A 23182-nucleotide genomic window follows, 5' to 3' on the forward strand; every position below is an offset into this window, starting at 1 on the left:
TTATTTTCTCTCAACAGCTTTTACCGTTTTGTTTTGGAAGCAGAACTCATGTCCGGGTCTAATGACATCCTTCAGCCTGTGGCAAAATTCTTGGATATCCCCGAGTCACCCCTTCTAACCCTCAACATGATTACTCCTGAAGGCTGGTTGGTGGAAACAGTGCACAGCAACTGTGACCTCGATAATATTCACTTAAAGGATGTAAGTTAGCATATCAAGTTGCATAAAGAAAGGGAATAAGAGAAAATCTTACCAGTTAGTATAACGGTACCAAAGTGGGCATTCACACTGTGGCCACTTGCTAGCATTTCTTCCTTCTTATTTTCAGTCCTCATCCAGTCTTTCCTTTGCTTTTTGAGTTATCTGACTTCCGATTTCAGCTACACCATTTTCCCATCCCGTTCCTAGATGCCCTCACCCTTTCTCTTGCTTCAGACACTGGTTGATAAATGCTTCTCGCAGGTGAGCAGTGTACAAGTAGGAAGATAGATGCGTGGTATCTTAGCACGATACCTCCAAGTACCTTCAGGTTTTGTTTTTACCTCAAAAAGAAAGTTTCATTTGAAACTTTTTATGCCTCACGGTTCATAGCCAGAGAGCAGCCTGATGAGATTAGGGCAATTAACCAGATTAGTCCTAATGAGATTAGGGTGAAAGCAGAGAAGAAAGTCCTCTGTAGACTGCAGGCTGGAGTCCTGCTTCCTTTGTGTGCTCTACAACTTACAACCTGACCTGCAAATATACTAGGTGAATATGAAATAATAGACAGTCGCTAGAGAACAAGGAGTTGTAGGTAAAAGAGAAAAGTGAGCCCTTGTTAAAATGAAACTTATACTTGAGAGATTTGTCACTGCCAAAGCTTTCAAAAGTACGCCTTGGTACGTCAATTCCCACGCGTTCTATAAACACCTGAATAAAACTGATCAAGAAAAAGCCCCTCTTACCAGGCTTTTGTTCACGTGGTTTAGTGCACAGCCAGCGTGCATGCCATAATTACTGGTGCAAAAGAGATTACAGGAAAACATAAAGTTGAACAGTTATTTTTTGCCATGTGTTCAGATGTTCTTCTCAGAGTTTGTTGTTAGAGCTGCCTCCAGAAACTCTCCAGTATATTGGATCACAGCCTGTATCTGAAAGATCAGAATATCTGAAACAATAGTGGTTATTCAGTAAAGAGGAAGTGAGTAAAAGACTGCTAATGGAAAATAGGATGTGACTGTATTGAACTAATTCACAGAAAAAATGCATTATTCCCTTCTGAAATACAAATACTGTAGACATTAGTTTTATTGATGAAATGCTCATTGCCTGTGTAATTGTCAAAGAATTTCTATATGATTCATAGATAATTATTAATAAAGCCAAATGGCTAATCTTTATAATTAAACTTTACCCTCTTTATAAAGGAAGATGCTAACAACTATTCATATGCTAAAAATTATAATAAACACCCATTTAAAAATATCAATGTACTCCCAGTTATATTTGAAAGGTATTAAAGTCTTGTCTCATGTCAACAGTTAATATTTAGAACAAATAAATATAAAAGAGATAGAAACATCAAAAAAGACAATATCCTTGCCAAAAATAAACCTTGAAAGTAATAACTGACTTTATTTAAATCACCTTAATGAAATTATTAGTAAAATCAAAATAGTCACTAGAAGGAATATTTTGAAAAAATTGTGTGTTGTGGTTTGAGCAGGTCAGTAGCATTGAAGTCTGTTGTATAAATATATAGGGACCTGACAAATTTTTACATTAATATATTATAACCTGAACATATTAGTCACAAACTGACTGAGTATGTTTGTGCTCAACCATAATTTCTAGTTCATGATAAACTTAAGGTTTATTTCTTAATCACTTATGGGCATAGTCCTTGTATGTAAAATGAAGGAGTTCAGCTAGGGGGCCTATATGATGTCTTTTTAACTTAGTAGTCTCATATTCTGAGACTATCCCATCCAAATCTTTCCATCCAGACAAAGGGCTTTAAGGACTATGGAGACAGATTAATGCAGTCTATAAAGTTCATCACTAGAATGGTCATAATTCAACAACTATTCAGAAGCCAATTAAAATTGTTGAAGCAAATACTGTCTTTAAAGAAGATGACTTATTTCTTCTTTTTTAAAAGATTTGTTTATGCATACAAGATCTGGGGTACAGGCCAGAGGTGCAGGGGGTAAGAGGATTCACCAGAGATATAGAATGGGAAGCAGAAAAGGCAGACTGACTGAAATAAACTGCTGAGAGGAGCAGTGGGCATGACAGGAGAGGTCTGCCGTGCCATGTGGGTAGCTCCCTCGCCCAATGGGGGTCAGACTCATTCTGCAGAGGCTTTGGATTGCTTCACAGTGCTGTGCTTAACCCCTTGCACCACACGGGAGGTTCAGTTGACTTATTTCTTGTTAAAATCAGTAACATTATAAGAACTGAACTCAAGAAAAAAATGCTCTGCATAAGTACTGTAATTATTTCAGTGCTGCATATAATCCAAGAAAAAACAGCTATATGAAACAAGATATTTTCAGATATTCTATATCCGAACACACTAATCAGTAGTGTTGAGAATCTCATATGCATAAATAAAACTAAAAATAAAGAGCATCACTGTCTTATCTGCTCAACAAAATGCCAAACTATGTAAAAATCACTATTTGGTAATGTTGGTCATTTGAAGTAGAGAAAAAGGTTCATCCCTAAAATATTTATTCTAACACTTACAATAGAGGAAATATGGAAATAATATAGAATGTACAGCCCTTTTAAAGGATATTTATGTAGACAAGTCTTTGAAACTGCTTAATGAAAAAAAATAGCAAATGATGTAAGCAAAACAAATAGAATCACTGTTTATGCATATATGAATGTCTGGTCTCCAGGTGAATTCTGTTTGTTCTCTTTTCCTCTTATGTTTGCTAAATTTTCTTTAATGACATATTTTGAGTGCAAAGCAATTCTTTATTACAAATACAGTGATAGATGATTAGTTGACTTTCTTGCCAGTTCTGAAGTAGGAGCTCTGGGCAAATGAAGTAGATTCTCTGAGGAGTTTCCTTGAGGAGACTCTTGGAACACTACAACTTACAGAGCTTGTGCCACGTTCTGCTCTCTCCCGCTTGTGATGTTGATACATGTCCTATGAGCTTGGATCAGAGCTGATGTCAAGGGGAAGGAGGCGGAAGAGGGGGGAGAGTTCATTAGTTGTTTCAGACTTCAGAAATTGATTCAAGTATTAAGTTCACTCATGTGAGAGAAAGATGAAGTTAACCCCCAAATGAGTTTGCTAATTTTTTAAAATCCCATTTATTATAAATGTGTATTATGAGATGAGTAATGCCAAAACAATAACATCTTCCTCCACAGATCGAGAGGACTGTTGTAGCTGAATATGAGCTGGAATACCTACTACTCGAGGGACACTGCTTTGATGTGACAGCAGAACAGCCTCCTCGGGGCCTGCAGTTCACACTTGGCACAAAAAAGAAACCTGTTATGGTAGATACAATAGTGATGGCCAATCTTGTAAGTATTCCAAATACTTAATTGGTAAGATTTAATTCACTGTTTTGGTGAATGCCTCTAACTTTTCCTAATAAAAATAGGAAATTATCCTTACCCTGCTATTAGTGAACACTCTGTGGAAAACAAATTTCAATACTTGAGAAAGGTAACCAAAACAAAAATGAAGGGACTCATACTTGAAGAATGTGCTTTTACAGGTTATTGCAAAATCTTCCCTGGAATTCATTTGTAGGATTCACTCACTCCCTAGCTAGTAAACACTTTCTTGGATGACTCATGTATAATCATTCTTCAACAATTGGATATGCTTGTAGTCATAAAACTAAAGTCACGTCTTTCCTCATTTTACAAGGGATATTTCCAATTAAAAGCAAACCCAGGTGCTTGGATACTGAAGTTACGCCAAGGAAAATCTGAAGATATTTATCAAGTAGTTGGGTAAGTTATTTAAACCACTTAAAAATATTCATGTGTAAATAAGTTTTTAGTGTAATATAACCAAGATCACTGAAACAACTAAAGTGTTCATGAACACCATTATTTGGAACACAAAATACTTACAAAACTGTGACATTTCTCGTATGTGAAAGGTATCCCTAATGCTTTATGGCCTCGTTTACTTTGTATTTTATGTAAACTTTTCCATGCATATGGGTATTCTTATTTTATCATTTATCAAATAACCATATGTTGTGTTATATTTTACATAAATAATTTGAATGATACTCTTTTTTATGCATTAATTATCAGTGAAGTACAATTCCTCTCACTGCTTTAGCATTTTGCTTTCATTTAAGCTGCTGCATGTCATCATGTGGCCAATGATTTTTTTTTTTAAGATTTATTTATTTTTATTTATACAAGCACTGGGTACAGTCAGAAGTGCAGAGGGTGAGAGAATTCACCAGAGCCAGAGTGGGGAACAGAGCAGGCAGACCAACTGCTGAGGGAGTAGTGGGTGTGACAGGAAGAGGTCTGCGCCATGTGGGACCCTCGTCCTCCGGCAGCTGGGGATCGAACCGGCGCTGCAGAGGCTGCAGGCAGCTTTGCAACCCAGCGCTCAACCGCTGCGCCACCAGGGGAGGCCCTGGCCAGTGATTTTTAGTTGCTTAGTGTTACTTACAAAGGTATAGCAGTACGGTGATAGGAGCTAGACTACTAGGCTCAGTCCAGATCAAAGGTATCTATTGTACTCGCCTCAAAGATGGCTGTATGATTAATGAATTAGCATGCATAATGTGCTTTAAGAAGTGCCTGAAGTAGAATCAGGTTCTTCATCACTACAGCCTGTACCCCCTGGTGTGATGGTAGTGGTGTGCTTTAGGTCTTGTATGTGTCAGGCCTACCTGCAGGAGACTATACTTATGTAAAAATTTGTCAGGTCCCTACATTGATATGCAACAGACTTCAATGCGAAAAGGGAATGCAATGGGTACACTTGCAGGTTCCCTTGAGCAGTGTTTGTGACCTAAAAAGCTTTTGAAATTTTTTTAAAAGTTGACATTTCCCCTGCAGAAGTTGGAACCCTTTCTGTTTCCCTAGTGGTGTTTGTTGGACAAGGCTCTACCTTCTATTTTGGCTTAGCTACCTCAGCTGGGGATTGGATGAAGGGATCAAAGGCATGTGCTACTCAAAATAGTGCTGGAATCCCCAGATTTTTATTTTTGAGTAAGTCTCAAGTGTATGTTGTAAATCTGACTGGACACAAGGGATCTACTAATTTGACATAGGCTCCTTTCCTTCTTTGACATAATTCAATTTTATTACAAATGTTTTTACAGTAACATTTTCAGTGTATAATGAGATGGTATCAAAAATAATTAATGAGTGCAGCTATCATGTTGCTACAGTTTTGAAAATGAGACCCTGAGATGCATTATGTGTAATAGAGAATAAAAGCATTCTAATGGCACACACATTTTCAGTTTGATGAGTTTAACAGCACACTCTAAATTTTGGCATTTGAAAATGACTGGACTTTAAAGAGTTGTTGGTCGGTATAGAATTTCTTTGATAATGATATGTAAAAAACTTATTTTTAGTCTAGAAAATGTTTCATATTTGACTATAGAAAAAGCAGATACATACATAAATGACTATACTTGTGCTTATAGCAAAATGAATTTATTGTTATTTATACCATCACAATTTTTTGTCTTTTCTTGATTTGATTATAGCCATTTACATGTTTTTCCACTTTTAGGCACCAAGGAACTGACTCTGAACCGAATCTCGGAGATGTCACTGTTGTGTTAGACAGCTTCAAAAGCAAAATTCTGGAAGTGCAAGTGTGTAGGACAGAAAGTCTTTATAGGCTGTGTTCTTAATATTAAGAATTATCTTTTTGTTGTTAATTGATTAATTTTCAACTAATTTTATAATGATGCTACCTAATATGTCATATTGAAACTCTAGTGATGATGAAGAGGACTAAAGTTCACAAAGGGAAAGCAGAGAGCTTGAAGATAAAAAAAAAGAATGTGTTTTTTTCTTTTTTTTCAAGTTGTGGATGTGTTTACTATAGCTACTCTACTGTAGCCAGATAATTTTCCATAAAATTAGGCTCTGGAGATAAGATCAGGAGCAAAATTTGAAATGTTATACATGAAAAGAAAACTGAATTGCTACCAGGACCCTCACACAAACGGAAATGTGAAAAGGTTTACTTCAGGCAGAGAAAATGTGTGTCACACGGAGGGTCTGAGTTTGAAAAAAGAATGAAAAGAAAAGAAAATGGTTAATATATGAATGAATCTATAGACATTGACCATATAAAACAATAGTAATGTCTTATAAGGACTTTTAAAATATATAGAATCTAAAAACAGTAAGTAACATTTATGTCATTAAAGGTTTGTAATAACATATAATATTCTTATATTGTCCAGAGAAAAGGTAACTATTACTTGTAGACTTTAAAGCAAATGGGAATTTAAAAATTTTTGATAATAGAAACTCCCAAATATAAGCAAGGCATAATGCCAAAGAGGAAAAATGGAAGGAAGCAAATTAATCAACACAAATCAACTCAAAGGAGAAAAAATAATGTGTGGAAGCATAAAATAGCAAATTAGAATTTAAGCCATTTAAGTATTCCAACTAAAAAAACACAAAGATTGTCATACTATATATATTTTTAAAATATTGGCTATGTGTTGCTTGCAGAAAGCAAACTTAATGAGTGAGAATGAAAATATAGATGTGCAAAAGTGTACTAAGCCAACATTAACTTAAACAAAACTTGTATAGCTGTACTTCTATCAGTTGTATCAGACGTTATGACTAAAGATAAAAAAGTCTCATTTGATTTAAAAGCAAATTACAACAAAGTTCAAAGACTAGAGGATGTTCCCTACCTGCAATGTGGTTGAGTAAAATTAGCTAGGATATACTGACTCTGGTTGGGCTTTCTCGACAGGCTGCCGCAGCACCCTTCTTGCGTATTGCCTAGATCCTGAACCACCGTACCACCAGATTTATGCCATGTCATAACCTATTCCTGGTCACCTCCGCTCTTCATTTTGTGGTCAGCTACACATTGCTCACACTCATCTGTGATGCCCTTTCTTCTGTGTCTACCTCAGCTTCCTTTTTCAATAATAACTTACATTCTTTGAATACATTTGCTTCTGGTCATTCCAGCTGAAAAACAACAAAATCCAGGCCAGCTGCTTAAGACATTAACTCAGCACAGGTGTTCCAGCTGGTTTCATCCTGGTCCTGCAAACAGGAGACATTAATTCTGTATGTGGGGATCGTATTGAGTACTATTCCGTCTTTGAGCAATTGTGGCCATTGAAAATTTAAATTTTAATTTCCTGAGCTGAAATATGCACTCTCTACTAGTTCTGATTTGACCTGGCTTATCACTAACATAGAGCAGGTCTGAGCCTTTCACCAGAGCCATCAAATCTTTGAGGGTAATAATCATGCCCTACCAAAATCAAACCTTCCACAGTCTAACCATTGCAAGGTTCTTTAGTTGTTTTTTAAAAACAATTTTATCTCCTCACCACTGATCTCAGGAATTAGACCAAAAGAACAATGAAAGGTCAACACCGTAGAGGATCAGCGCATGAGCTCCAGTGGCTTACCACTAGCAATTCCAAAAAGAAAGAAAATGTTCAAAAGGATCTATAAATAAGGATGAGTGGAAAATGGCCCACTAAGATCTTGGTAACTAACAAGGAGAAAAGTGGGTCACTGCAAAAGAATGACATGGACGCTAGCCACAGACTTCTCATTTCAAAATGGATGTTAACAGACAACAAAGTCTTTCATGTTTTGAGGAAAATTATTTTGAACCAAGCATTCTATAGCAGAATTCTTGACCAAGAAAGAGGAAGATAAGTAGCTCAAGAAGTGGTGACTTGAATGTTAGGTTTGTGGTTAAAAAAAAAAAAAAGACCTGTCTTACCATATGAAAAACACAAAATTCTTTTTTTAAAAAAATATTTATTTATGCATACAAAAGCTGGGATACAGCCAGAGGTGTGAGAGGTGAGAGGATTCTCCAGAGACAGAGTGGGGAACAGAACAGGCAGATACACTGAAATACACTACTGAGAGGAGCAGCAGGCGAGGCAGGAGAGGTCTGCTGCGCCATGTGGGCAGCTCCCTGGTCAGGGATTGAACTCGTGCTGCAGTGGCTGCGGACAGTCTCATAGGTTGCACCTCAACCCCTTGCGCCACCAGGGAGGCCTGAAAAACACAAAATTCTAAGAAAAATTACAACTCTATCGTAAAGTACCACTGTAACTGCAGAGGAAATGTGATTGCAGTCTCCTTCCAGATGCCAGTGATCAGTGCTTACATAGTTAATCACTGCTCTTCACTGATTTTCATGTTGTAGAATAAACATAGCAAAGTGCAAAAAAGATAAATGTAATTTGCAGAGCTAAATATAATATTACCTGTATTTACAAGGCTAAGGTAAAGGTTTAGTTAATAGAAGGTAGGAGGCAGAGGGAAAAGGTAGAGATACATTGCCCTTACTATTGTTGAATAGCATCCTTGCACTGCTTGTGCAAGAGCAACTGTTGAAGTTGCTAGAATAAAAATTAGAAATTTATTACTATTTAAAGTTACAAAAATACTAAGTAGAAGAACTAATGAGCAAGATAAAATTACCAAAACCAAACTTCGAGGAAGGATGCTACAAGTGAGCTAGTCATCTGTCGTCGCAGAATGAATGATGTTTAAACTCTGCAACTCTAGATATATTGGTAGGCAATGTCTGAAATGGGTAAGTCATTACATACAAGCATCTAATTTAACAGCATGGAAGTAACCACCAAGAGAACTAAAGGTGAGATTGAAGTGACAGTTGTCAAGATTATGTCTGTAATGTTCTCAGACTCTGTTTGCTACCGCTTTCCTAGGCAGGGATCATCTTGCCCAGTGTGTTTCTCCTTCTAGCCATGCATTGTAATATTTAAAGCTACAAAATTCTGAATTTGTTTTTACCATACTATCTAGGTACAAAAAAAGCCTGGCAAAATTAAGGAAGATGTCCTTACTGATAAAGAAGTAGAAAAAAAAGGAATGTGGGATTCCATTAAAAGGTAATCTGGTAGAAGATAGTGAATATTTTAACACCTACCCTGTTACTACATAGGAAAATTCTTCCTGTACTGTAGTGACACACTTCTGCGTTCTGCTTCTTCCCTCGTTAGGCCTATTTGAAGTCTCAATACACTGTATATGGTCAAAGCATGGCGTGTGTAACTCATTCTTTGGTCTCAGAACTATTTTTGTAACGCAGAGATTCTAAGACACTACTACCTTATAATCTAAAGACAGTGGAGTTGCATTGTTAGAACTTTTTGATCATGAAACTTGAGGTTATATTGTCATATGCTTTAACATTAATAATAGATGAGTATTAATATAAGAACATATTTACAATGTAGTAACTTCATTTTGCAATGCATTCCTTTATTGCTTATGAAATTAATATCTTATTTAGGGATATAAAGTTTGCAGGTGTATTTTAAGAAACTGTATCACTACTTTTTTATTTCAAGTTTCACAAGAAGATTACAGAAAAAAGACAAAAAGGAAACAGACGTTCTAAACATTTTTTCGGTTGCTTCTGGTCATTTATATGAACGTTTCTTAAGGTAGGTCTATTTTTTTAATCTCATTTTGAAAAATAATTATATAATATTTTTATGTTTAAAATTAAAAGGAATAAAAGAATAAGCAGTAAAAATAATTCCCATCTGTTTCTTGATACCTAATACCCTTTCTCATTGGAAACCAGTATTTTCTTTTTCAAAACTTTATTGTTATTGAAATACCATTGTTTTATATCCTTGCTCATGTTTTGACATTATAGAATTTCCTCCCTCAGGTATGATCATTAAAGTGCTCCCACCACCAAAGCACCCTTATTCTTCCACCATAGTCCATTGTGTTCTTCTCCCACCCCGGGAGACCCCCACCTCCTTTTCCATCCCTCCTCCTTCCCTTCCCCCTCTGAACACCGCAGATCTTTGATCAGCTTTCAAGCGTTGGAAAACCAGTATTTTCTCATCCTGCCAAAGACAGGACAGAACTGTAATGATGAGCAAATATGTTTTTTTAAAGATTTATTTATTTATGCATACAAGAGCTGGGGTATAGGACAGAGGGGTGGGGGTGAGAGGATTCACCAAAGACAGAGTGGGGAACAGAACAGGCAGACTGACCGAAGTGCACTGCTGAGGGGAGTGGTAGGCGAGTCAGGAGAGGTCTGCTGCACTATGTGGGTTTCTCCCTGGCTGGCGGGGATTGAATTTGGGGATCGAAGTCATGCTGCAGAGGCTGCGGATTGCTTCATAGTACTGTGCTTCACCCCTTGCACCACCAGGGAGGCCTGCAAATATACTTGCTCCTTTTTTTTTTACCCAAATAGTAACAAAGTATATATTGTTCTGCATCTTGCCCTTTTTTTTTTACTTAAAATTAAATACAGTTTATGAGTTTGATAGTTTTAAATAGTTTTAATGAGTTTGATTAATTAGAAGATTGGCATTCTTTAAGGCTATAAAATGGACATATTTTTTAATTAGATGATATGTAGAAATGTAGTATTCCTCAGTAAAAGGAATACTTTGTTTATTAAAGAGGAGGAGAGAGATGAAAAGAGGAAAGCATATTTAAAAATTACAAAGGACCACTTTTTAACTGCTTATTTGGAAGGATCACAGAGAATACATCAAAATGTTTGATTATGTTTTGATATTTTAAGATAGAGCTTCAGATACAATCTAAGGCATAGGATGGCAAAACAAGTGCCCTGTCCAGTGAGTTATCAATATGGACAGTTCAACTCTTAAACTTTTAAATAGCTGATATTAATGACTTGTGATCAAGCCAATACTCAACTCTAATTCAGCTAAACAAAACTGTTTCAGACTGACTTCAGCAACTGAAACAAACAAAAAGCAGCCAATTTATTCATCATAAGGTAGTTACATACGTGAGCAGCAGCCATAATATTTGAAGGTATTTCTTTCTGTTCCTCCATAATTCATAGTGAAAAACTTTTAATAGTACTTTTTAGTGTTATTTGAGAAAAGTAGGATGAGCTTCTAATAATGTTAACTTACTAAGTTTAAATGTTCTTTTTTTACAGAATCATGATGCTTTCAGTTTTACGTAACACAAAAACACCAGTGAAATTCTGGTTTCTAAAAAATTACCTCTCACCAACATTTAAAGTAAGTACATTAACTTTTTAGAATGGTAATGTTTGATTCCCATTAGAATTTAATGTTTGATTAGTAATCCTTGTATACTTACATAACATTTCCTTTGTCAGATTGAGTCTTGGGAATATATATATTTACTCAAATTACTCTTTTTAATTAATTTTGTAACTTTGTTCAATAATTTTTATCTGTCTTAAAATTCTGTGCAGTTTTTATTTAAAGGAGAATTTAAAGAGATGAGATGGTTTATTTTTAAGTAAACTCAAAATCAGAAGGCTCGGTGATTTTTCATGAAAATAAATAAAATTTTGTCAGTGAAAAATACCATTCTTTAATAAAAAGAATTAGGTTCTATCATATTTTTACAAAGATAGGTAGATATCATAGTAGTAGTCATAGCAAGAAAGTCTGAAAACTGTGCCATAGTAAATATTTTGGCAGTACTGAGGAAAATAAGGCTGGTTGTCTTTGTGCAGTACATAGTGCGGACACTATTTTAGAAACATGAGGCATTTTATATTTAGAAGTTTTCAGATGGCCAATGTCTCTTACCTTTACTTAGCCCCCACACTCATGCTGCAGAGTGAACTGTTTTTTCCTATTCTCATTGCAAACTAGTCACATCCCATGAAAACTAGGATTTTACTCAGTAGCAGCTCAAATATGTCCTCTTTTTCTATACCAAAACCAGTGGTCAAGGCAAAAATAAAAATAGCCAAACATGGTTTTATTCCTTAATATTGCTGGACACATTGCTGCTGCTTTGCTGGTTAAATCATTAAGTTACTCTTCATAAAGTCCTATTTCCAGAAAAACAGCACTCAGAAGTTAGTAACTTACCTGCATAGTTGGGAGGTACCAAGACCCTTAGGTTCATTATATCTAGATGGAATCCTATACTCATAAAAGCAGTTTTACTCACAGTCACAGTTTATTATGGCAAAAGGTGACAGTCTAAAATCAGCACAACAAAGAGATTCAGGGCAGGGTCCCCAGGAGACCAGACCCAGAGGTTCCAGTTGCCCTCGCCCAGCAGAGTCATGTGGACGGAATTTATTTCTTCCAGAAAAATGTATGGCAGTACACATGGAGTAGAGTCAACTAGGAAAGCTCATTCAAACTTTCGTCTCCAGAGTTTTAATTAGGGTTTGGCCACTTAGACTTGTCTGATGGCCCTGAGACCCTCCAGATGTGACACCCTAGCATCCTTACCACAAATGCCTGGCCCAGGGTTCCCAGGTATATAAAGACATTCTTACCAACAGGACATACCAAGGGACAGCAGTTACCTCTCAGGAACCAAGGCAAAGCAAGGTTTGTCCTTCATCATGCAGGTGTGAATCCGAGAGTTAATTAGGAACATAGCCAGGTATGAGCACAAGCCTTTGGACCTCAAAGCCCAACCACTTAACTCTGTGTAACAACCCTTCTGCCCACCCCCCATCACAAGGAGTGCCTCCATACCCTCCTGTGTTCATTTGGCAGCAGTAGAAACCATAAATATAGCAAAGAAATCATATTAGTTTACTAAGTTTTTAACATGCTTTCCAGGTTGGCAAACACTCTGTAGGGGTTGTAACTCTGCAGACTAAGATGCTACAGTCCAGAGTCTCTTAGCAGGTAATAGTGTCATTCGCTGGAAGTAGTGTTAACGCTTGAGTAGAGTTCTTGCATCACTACATGACAAAAGTAATTCCATATCTGAAATATTTTTTCTTTTTATAATTTGTTTCTTTCCCTCAAAATTTTTCTTTGAAAAACTTTTCAGTGTTAATAAAAGCCATGTACAACAAACCCAGAGTCAATATTATTCTCAATGGAAAGGATAAATTACATATACATGCTGTCACAAGTGGCAAGATTTCATATTTTATAATAGTTAAGTAGTAATCCATTATGTGTATATATGTATATTCAATTGCAGATTCAAAAAAAACAACTTTTCAGTGTAATATAATGTGTACCAATCACAAGTGTGCGGCTCTTACATATTTTTACAAACTGGAAACACCTGTGTAGTGAGCAACCAGGTACAGAAACAGAAATTACTTATACACTAGACCTTTTTCCTCTTCAAATTTTTACTGAATTGTATCTACCGAGGAAGTAATCTCTTCTTGACCACACTATATTACACCCCTTCTGTTTTTCACTCCCAAAGCAAACGTCTTCTGGAGATAGAAACTTCTGTAGTTTCATTTGCTCTCTCCCTGAGACCTCTGAAATGCAGGCTGCAAGAGGCCATGATTTATATCTCTTTTGTTCACTGCTGTGCCCCTTGTGCCGACAACTGTGCCTGGCATGTGGCATGCTTAGTGAGTTGTTTTTTTTTTTTTTTAAGCATTCTGACTGAATTTTAAAAAGTTTTCTTTATAATTTCTCCTGATTGGTGTTTTTTTTTTTTTCAAACTGAAGCAGTAATTTCCCAGCAGCTGCTCTAACTATAATTTCAACATTTCAACCCACAGATAAAATTAATGCTTAGAGTAATGAACACATAAGTCTAAATTGTTTTTTAAAAAGTAAGGTGAAAATTAAACTAGGCATCTAACCAGCAACTCACTACAGGTGACAGTTGAGATGAAAGTAAATTCTGTATTTGCTAACTCACATTTCCCTGTACCTTCACCATCTTCCTTCTCAATTTTCAGCCTCTTTAATCAAAAAATTTAATTTCTGGCATAAACAGAATAAGATACTCTAATTTTATAAGACACTGAATCAAGTAGTCAGACCAGGATAACTACCTTGTATTTTTATCCTTGAACTGGTCATAAATATCACACATGAAACTCAGAGAGTCTAATTTATCAATTTACAAGTCGCTTTGTGTTTTTTGTGAACCTTTTTCGTCTTAGCATCTCTGTGACTAACCGGCTTGTCGACATATATAAAACATGACTGAAGGATGATGTCCCGAGACACTGAGGCTTTTCTTTCTACAGTCAAGTTTTCACAAATAAAATAGTAGTAAAAGTAGAGGAACATTATCTGAGTTAATAAATTTGCTAGTTAATAGATATATTTGTTGATATCATTAAAATGTATAGTATTAGATACAGTTTTATATTTCTGTTTGTAAGCATTTTCATGTGCCTCTTTAAAAGTTTTTAAGTTGTAGAAGTAGTATTTAGACATTTTACCAGTTTGTAACAATTTATGGTAAATTCTGCCTTTTAAAAATGTTAATTTCTTCTCTAAAACAAAAACTTTCTGTTCTTTGAACATAAATCTTTGTGTTTTTGTGAATGTTTGTATGCTTTTAGGAGGTAATTCCCCATATGGCTAAGGAATATGGATTCCAGTATGAACTAGTCCAGTATAGGTGGCCCCGCTGGCTTCATCAACAGACTGAAAAACAGAGAATTATTTGGGGTTACAAAATTCTTTTCCTTGATGTCCTTTTTCCTCTAGCAGTGGACAAAATCATTTTTGTTGATGCTGACCAGGTAATTATATTAACTATTACTTTCAGTATTACCTGCACTTTTTTGTTTTACATTTCTGCGTGAGTATAGGAACTCGATTTATTCTGTTGGTGCTTAGTATCTTTGTTATCATACTATGTAAGCATGTAAGATATGATTTTGATATATAAACAAAGTATCTTTTTAAAAAAAGGTAAGAATTTCATGGGAAAATCAAACATATTGCAAAAAGTACAATTTATTTTAAGAACATGGCTGTTTTCTCTCTGAAGTAGTGGTTTTTTAAATTTTGGTAGTTAAAAATAAAACAAATACTACACTGGTTATAATAAATGTAGTTATATGACTTTCTATGAATATGAGCTGATATTTGTTTAAAGTGAGAGATTTCTTCTTACTGAAAAATTCTCTTGTCAATTTTGACCTTCAATAACATTCTTTAGTGTTCAGCCAATAACCGAATCTTCATCATTCTACCAATTAAGGAAAAAAGATTCGATCATTAGTCGCAAAAAAACATTACAGTACTCAGCTTTTAAAATGTATATATCCAGGGCCTCCCTGGTGGCGCAGCGGTTGAGCGCTGGGTTGCGAAGCTGCCCACAGCCTCTGCAGTGCCGGTTCAATCCCCGGCTGCTCCCCGGCCACTGGAGGAGGGTCCCACATGGCACACAGACCTCTCCTGCCGCCCGCTGCTCCCCTCAGCAGTGTACTTCGGTCCTTCTGCCTGCTCTGCTCCCCGCTCCGGCTCTGGTGAATTCTCTCACCCTCCCGCGCTTCTGACTGTACCCAGTGCTTGTATAAATCAATCAATCAATCAATCAATCTTTAAAAATAAAATAAAATATTTGAAAAAAAATAAATTAGAAAAAAAATAAAATGTGTATATCCAAAATTGTCCAGATTTCGCCCTTTTCCCCCTTGCATGCCATTGTAGTTCATCAGCGGGGAAAATATTAGAAAAATACGGTTTCTAAGAACAGTAATATGTAAATGTCATATAAATTAAATGCTGAAGTTAGTACGTATATTTAGAACAGAATATATTATCAAACCCTATATTCTTATTTTATGAACTATTACTTTGGTATTAATTTCCAAATTGATTAAAATCAATCATAGTCATAAAAACAAAGAAAATATGAAAATGTGGTGAAGTAAATATTTCCAAACAATACCATCTAACATATAATTTATTCTACCTTCCTCTACCATTTGTAGACTCCAGCAGACTAGAGTCCATTAAAAAATGAAACATACTCATGGTATTTCATTAATATGATTGAGAATAATCAGGAGATTTTTCTTTATTATTCAAACTTATATTTGCCAGTATACAATAATGGAGATTTAGCATAAAAATTATTTTGAGTTATTCATTCCTCGAGAAACTAAGTGCTATGCATTTGTGTAATACTTAATATCTTCTCGAAATATATTTTTGTTTAAAATACTTTCATTTAAAAATATGTGACATGCTATTCTTATTTATGAGCAAGACCACTGCCCTATAAACTAGATGCATAAATTTTTGTTTCTTTTAAACTGTGAGGTCAAGAGAAAAATATAGAAACTTAGTAAACTCATATTGCTTGCTAAGAAAAATGTAGTTCTCTATATTTCTATAATAAGGTATCAGTGACTTTAGATTCCCATCAAAGGGGCATATTGTTTTATTGTCAAGTTGTTTTATTGTCAAGATTTCTCCCCTTTCTCCCTTGCATGACGTTGTAGTCATCAGTGGGGAAAATATTGGAAAAATATGGTTTCTAAGAACAGTAATATGTAAATGTCAATTTTAATTATTTAGATTGTGAGACATGATCTTAAAGAACTTCGAGATTTTGACCTGGATGGAGCTCCTTATGGGTATACTCCATTTTGTGATAGCCGCACTGAAATGGATGGATATCGTTTCTGGAAAACAGGATACTGGGCTTCACATCTTTTAAAAAGAAAATACCATATCAGGTTAGAAAATTCATACTCGTTTAATAAATAACTTATTGAATCACAGTTCTCAGTTGTCTTAGAAATTATACAATAATGGCAACCAACTATATCGTGCTTGTTACATGCCAGTTACTCTTAAAAGATTTTACATATATTAACTCATAAAGTCTCTGACAGCCTTTTGAGATACTGTTGTTATCCCATATGACAAATGTGGAAACAGAGGCATATAACATTTATGTAACTAGTGCAGATTTAATGCTGCGAGGACATAGCTGAACCAGAGTTAAACTCGAATATGATGGCTCAGGCATATGCTCCTTACTATGACAGAAGATTTAAACTGGGTTTTACAAATAACACGGCAAAGATACTGTCTTCAGAGATATTATTGTTTTGTAGGAGTATGAGTTTCATATGATCTTGGAAACAGTAGAGTTAACCCTAAAAGAATGTATATCCTGACAGTATAATAAACATCAGACCTTTGGAAACAGCATTAGACATTGGGAGCAAACTTATTAAGGATTCACTATTATACCCAACAGTATCTAAAGTTCATCCCATTACTGTAGACAATAATGAGGGAAAATAAAAACACGTAAACAACACAGGCTATCAAGGAGCAGTCCTTTTTTCTAGTGCCTTGTACGTCGTGGACCTCAAGAAGTTCAGGAGAATTGCGGCAGGTGACAGGCTCCGGGGCCAGTACCAAGCTCTCAGTCAAGATCCTAACAGTCTCTCTAACCTAGATCAGGTGAGTAAAATGTTCATGGAATAATTTTCAACGCGTAGACATAGGCTGCTTCAACTCCTTGCTTGTTAATGCAACATCGTGTATTCAGCCTCTTCTCTCCCTCATACAATTCTTTATTGGCTACCTCAACTTACATAAATATTTTCACCTCATGCTCAGTATTTTCAAAACAAATAGTATTTTTGTCTTCCCTTGAAACCGCTTACTATCTGCCCTGTCGCACTTAGTTATCCCATGTCTCTTGCTCACTTCCGTCATCAGTTAACCCTCTCTCATTCTCATTTCTTCATTATTATATCGGAAACTTTTTTTAAAAGATTTATTTTATTTATGCATGCATACAAGAGCTGGGGTGCAGGCCAGAGTTGTGGCGGTGGTGGTGAGAGGATTCACCAGAGACAGAGTGGGGGGCAGAACAGGCAAATCTACTGCAATACACTGCTGAGGGGAGCAGTGGGCTAGACAGGAGAGGTCTGCTGCGCCATGTGTGGGTCAGCTCCCTGACTAGGGATCGACCACATGCTGCAGTGGCTGCAGATAGCTTCACTGTGCTGAGACTTATCCCCTTCCACCGCCAGGGAGGCCCTTATATCTGAAACATTTTTAATCATTTGATCAAGACGCAGAACTCTGTAGCCCATAATTCCACTGTTTCCTCTTTCTGATGAATAAAGAATGGACGTTCTTATTATAACTGTCCATGTTTGTTCATTTATCTGTTGTATCTGTTGCATACCCACTGTGTCTCCTAAATCTTGGGACATTAGGAAACAAAACAGAGATTGTAACTCATTGTGCTTTCATTCTAGTGGGGAAATAACTGAAGGAATAAATGAACAGTACTTAAAAGTCAGAAGTAGGCCAGAAGCATGAGATCCCATAGGTGTCGTCACATACACAGAATCTGCTGGCCTGACAAAGTGGGGTGGCTCACCAAAGGCCCAGCAGAGGCAGTGCCCTGCAAAGCCGAGGGTCCGTCCTCCAGATGCAGCACTGTGTTCTGAACAGCGGTGTCACTGTTTAGAAAGATTACAGTGGTCTGCGGGGCAGAATAGATCCTGCTTGTTATCACTCCTCTTGGAGAAACTCTGCTTGTTATTCCCAAAGAAGTTAATACCATTAACCATGGAAGGTTTGGGGTCAGGTCACTAGGTTAGGCAAATTTGGAATGGATGATAGATAATGGGTTTTGGTGTGGCCTTAAAACCAGCACCAAGCTGTACTTTGTCATTTTGCTCTTCCTCTTAGAAGTTTCTCCCTGCAACACAGGGTGGACAACCGTAAGTGGCGTTGACTGTCCTGGGTCTTTGGCCTTACACTTTGGGATCAGTCAGTAAACACAAAATAATTGGTTGTGACTCTGATTGGAATTGCATTGAATCTATACATTGAGTTGAAAAGAATTGACATCTTAACAATATTGAATGTAAATATTCATGAAAATGAAATATCTTTTATTTATTTACATCTTTCAGATCCTTTCATCAGATATTATCGTGTTCCTCATGTTAGGGAACATATTTTGTGAGATTTGCACTAGGTATCAGGGGGTTTTGTTTGGCCTGGTGTGAGTTGATAAATGGTGCTGCATTTTAATTTCCAGTTCTTCATTAAAATACTATATAGCAACTGACTTTTGTATGTTTCCTTGTATCCTAAAAGCTTGATATAATTACTAGTTTCAGATTTTCATTATCATTATTGATTCTTAGGATTTTCTGCATAAATGACCTGTCATCTGTGAACAAACACAGTTTTATTGCCTCCTTCTAATCTCTACACATTTTATCTCCTTGCGTTAGCTAGGACTGTGACGTGAGGTTCATAGGAGCATTAAAAGAAGCCTAAAATGAGACATCTCAGCACTCAGCTGGTACAGCTAGCACAAGTACCCCTGCCCTCTGGGCAAGAGGGAACATATTGCCTGGTTGGAATATAAACTGATGTTCCCTGGAGAAAGGAATGGAGGGCTCTGTATCCCCTGGCATATGAACAGATGTCTGGGAAAGGTGTCTCTAATCTCTGTAGAGATGACTTGCTAAGCTCATTTGCCATTTAAACCCCCTTAAACCCCAGTACGGTAGTCTTTGCTAAGAAAGCCCTGAGCATGCAGAAATGTGAATTTACGAAGCTTCACTTTCTAGAAGCAAATGAGAGGTCTCCTCAAAACCTGTTCTGTGGTGATGACCACAGACCAGCACAAACGGTCAGAGAAGAAACAGTGTGAGGGATTCTCCTGAGCTTCAAGGCAAATCGCTGTCTACTGGGTGAATGTGATGGGTTTGTGAACCTCCCTCTTTATCCCTCATGTGTGGGGTGAAGGCCAGGGGGGTATGGCTTAGTGGAGTGCTTGAGTTCACACATGACACAAGATCATTGGGTCCACTTCAGTGCTTAAAGCTTAAAATATGGAGCTATCGGGCCTCCCTGGTGGCACAGCGGGTTGAGCGCAGCGTTGTGGAGCTGGCTGTAGCCTCTGTAGCGCAGGTTCGATTCCCGACCAGCAAGGGAGGAACCCATATGGCATGGCAGACCTCTCCTATCTCGCCTGCTGCTTCCCTTAGCAGTGCTTTCGGTCTGTCTGCCTGTTCTGTTCCCCACTCTGTCTCTGGTGAATCCTCTCACCCTCCCATGCCTCTGGCCTGTACTCCAGCTATTGTATAAATAAAAAATAAATCTTTAAAAAAATATATGGAGCTATCTTAGATCTTGCATTTTTTTTTTTTTAGGATCAATATACAATTTAAATGACTTCTGCTTATTTTGCTTGGATTCTATTTTTATATCTCCGTGTTTAAATTATTTTTTTCCTGTAGGATCTCCCCAATAATATGATTTACCAAGTTGCCATTAAGTCTCTTCCTCAAGACTGGCTGTGGTGTGAAACGTGGTGTGATGATGAATCCAAACAAAGAGCTAAAACGATTGATCTGGTGGGTCTCTGTTACCACATGTATGTAGGCATATGTGAAGTGTTCAAATTGAAATACTTTCTCTTTTACAAACGGAGTGGCACACTGCTACGCTGTTGTTTGCTATTAACTTTGGTTGGCGAGAAAAGGCTATGGTGGGGGCCCAGACCCCTCCTCAGATTTGATGACTCACTAAGAGGATTCAGGATATACCCCTCGCTGTCACTGACTGCAGTGAAAGGATTCAGTCAGCAAAGGGAGAGGGCACATGGGGTGAAGACCCAGCATGAACTGCCAAGAATCCTCTCCCTGTGAATTGCACAAGACAAGCTGAATTCCTTAAGCCACAGCAAATTCCACACCAATGTGGAGTGGTATCTGCCAGGGACGCTTAATAGAAAGCCAGTGCCCAATGTTTCTATTACGGGTTGGTCACACAGACAACCTCTCTGCTGGTGCATACCCAGAGTCGCAGCATCCAGAAGGAAAGCAGGTGTGTAACATAATCCACACTGTTTGCCTAGCAAAAGGCATAGGAAGCTGTTCTTATCAGCAAAGGTGGGAACAGGCCTGAAACCCAGGTCCCTGGACCAAAGTGCAAGCAGGCCTTTCTGAAAATAGCAGTCTCAGGCCTGCTATGTTGACTGTTTTTGTCACAAGGACATTTGATAGAAAGACCCATGAACTGGCAGAAATAGTCATTGTTTACTGTTATCTTATTATATCATTAGTTTAGGTCTCCTGCCAGTATTTTTCCTAAATTAGGAATACCAAGATAAGTCTGTATACTTAAGTTATCCTATTTTTCGCCCTTATTTATTTTTGAGAAATATTTTTCTTAGACTTTCATTTTAAGCAGTTTACTTTGCTACACAGCTTAACTCTCCTGGACATGAAGTATTTTAAACTAATTTGTTGTCCCAACTATCCAGGACTTAACATTCCATTAACATTCCAATACTATGTTGTCTTTACTAGCTACAAGATAGTACTGCTCTCTTTCATACCATGTTGTTTTTATGTGCCAATTTTGGTATCTAAATTGTTTCTAAGATCTTCCCTGAATAATAACAAACTGTCATAATACTAGAATTCATACATTGTTAATGAAAATAAGACAGGATAATAAAATATTGAGACATTTTCCCAGATGTGTGTAGAAATGTTTAGATGAAAAGTAGCATGTCAAAATATTAATGCAAATGGAGGTGATAGGATGCAGCAGAAACAAATAGAGAGCATTGTTAGGGAGAAGGCAGGGGGATTTTCTAGAGATCAAAAACCTTACCTAACACTAACAATTGCAAGGTGCTGCTAAGATGATTTGCAACATCTAAGATTTGACTCATACATTAATGGCAACAAGTTTCCTTGAGATCTTTAGTTCTTATGTTAAGATGAGTAACTGTAAGAAACCCACAAATTTCAATGGCATCACATCACCCCAAGTACAGACCTTTGAGCGGGTGTCCCGTCAGTGAGTAGTGACCTTGTGCTCAGCACCTCAGGCACCATCTCCTTCGTCTTCTGACTTCCATCCTCTGTCCTCTGTGGTCCTGTTGTCTGTACTCATGTGGAGCTGAGCCTCCCTTGGCACATGTGACCACCAAGCATTTGAAGTGTTGCTGTGTGAACCGCGACATCCTGTAGGGTATAAAATGCACAAGATTTGCAGTCCCATTAAAACAAAAAGAATGCAAAAATAGGTCATTGCTCATTCTTATATTGATTGTATAGTGACTGAAAGTATTTTGGATATATTCAGTTAAACTATAGTATAAAATTATATTTCAACTGTTCCCTTTACATATTTATATGTAGCTACTGGAAATTTTTAAAGTTTAGATGTATAGTTTCTGCCATATTTATGTTGGATCATGTTGATATGGAAGGAAGGGGGAAAAGGGGTGTGGAGATTCTGCAGTTGGCTGTGTGGCTGCCTCTGGAGAGATGTCAGCTGCCTAGAAATGTCCTTCCCAGGTGGACAGCTGCTTCCCAGCAACAGGACTACACAGAGAGAGGACAGGCAGGTCCATCTTCATGGACAGCCTAACCTTCTCTTCCACAAAAGCACTTCAAATAAAAATGAGGTCACGTGCTATTTGGGGGCAGCTTTTTAGTGGGGGGAGTTAAAGGAATATAGACAAATCCAGTGGAAACAGTGTAATGGAGTGGAAACGCACGACTAATGCTTACGAGTGTGATGAATGTCACAGAGCTGTCTCAGTTCTCTCTTTCAACCACGGTTTCTTGACCTGGAGGTACTGGCCCTTGCTAGTGTGCAGTGGTGTTGGGACTCGTGTCCCGAGTGTGGCCGAAGGACTTTGCAGCATCTCTGACCTCTGCCCACTAGGTGGCAGTAGCATCCCTGCTCCCCCTGGTCACGACAACGGGAACTGTCTCCTGATGTTGTCAGGACCCCCCTCAGGGGGTGATGCCTGAGCCCCTCTGCCCGAGTGCCACCTATTTAGCTCATGAAAAGAAATTTGGACAGTCTTGTGTAAGGCAAGACAACGTGAGAGATAGAGGGAGATGGTGCCGTTTACAGGTCACGGAAAGGAAAAGGAAAACAGTATTTTTATTTTAATAGTTTGTCACAAAAAAAATAAGAGTTCCTCTATCTTCACTTTATGGACTATATTCCCTGTAAAGTTTATTTCTGCGAAGAAAATCCCATTTTCTGCCTACTTCAGGAATATGTTATTATAGGAAAAAAACACAGTAGAATGAACTAAAAATATTTTATGAGGAAAAAATTAAAAGACAGCGGGCTCCTGGCTCAGAACTAACAGCTTTGCTGTCAGGCATTAAAAGAAAAAACCAAGTTGCTACAACCAGGAGAAAATGTTACATAGACGTGAACTCCAAGAACCTTCCTCTGTTACTGCTTGGTAAAAAACAGAT

General features: G+C 37.3%; 1 protein-coding gene across 1 annotated transcript in view; it reads left to right on the forward strand.

Annotated features, from left to right (window-relative positions):
* The window catches only part of UGGT2 (UDP-glucose glycoprotein glucosyltransferase 2), a 107429-nt gene that overhangs the window by 79929 nt on the left and 4318 nt on the right, over positions 1-23182 (forward strand). The window contains 11 exon segments of the mRNA XM_037528633.2: positions 18-201; positions 3373-3531; positions 3884-3969; positions 5735-5819; positions 9010-9095; positions 9558-9653; positions 11153-11237; positions 14495-14677; positions 16467-16627; positions 17252-17366; positions 20183-20299. Of these exon segments, the coding sequence (XP_037384530.2) occupies positions 18-201; positions 3373-3531; positions 3884-3969; positions 5735-5819; positions 9010-9095; positions 9558-9653; positions 11153-11237; positions 14495-14677; positions 16467-16627; positions 17252-17366; positions 20183-20299 (1357 nt within the window).

Source organism: Talpa occidentalis, unplaced genomic scaffold, assembly GCF_014898055.3.
Source record: "Talpa occidentalis isolate TD23 unplaced genomic scaffold, MPIMG_talOcc4v2.1 talOcc4.5, whole genome shotgun sequence".
Classification (NCBI taxonomy): Eukaryota; Metazoa; Chordata; class Mammalia; order Eulipotyphla; family Talpidae; genus Talpa; species Talpa occidentalis.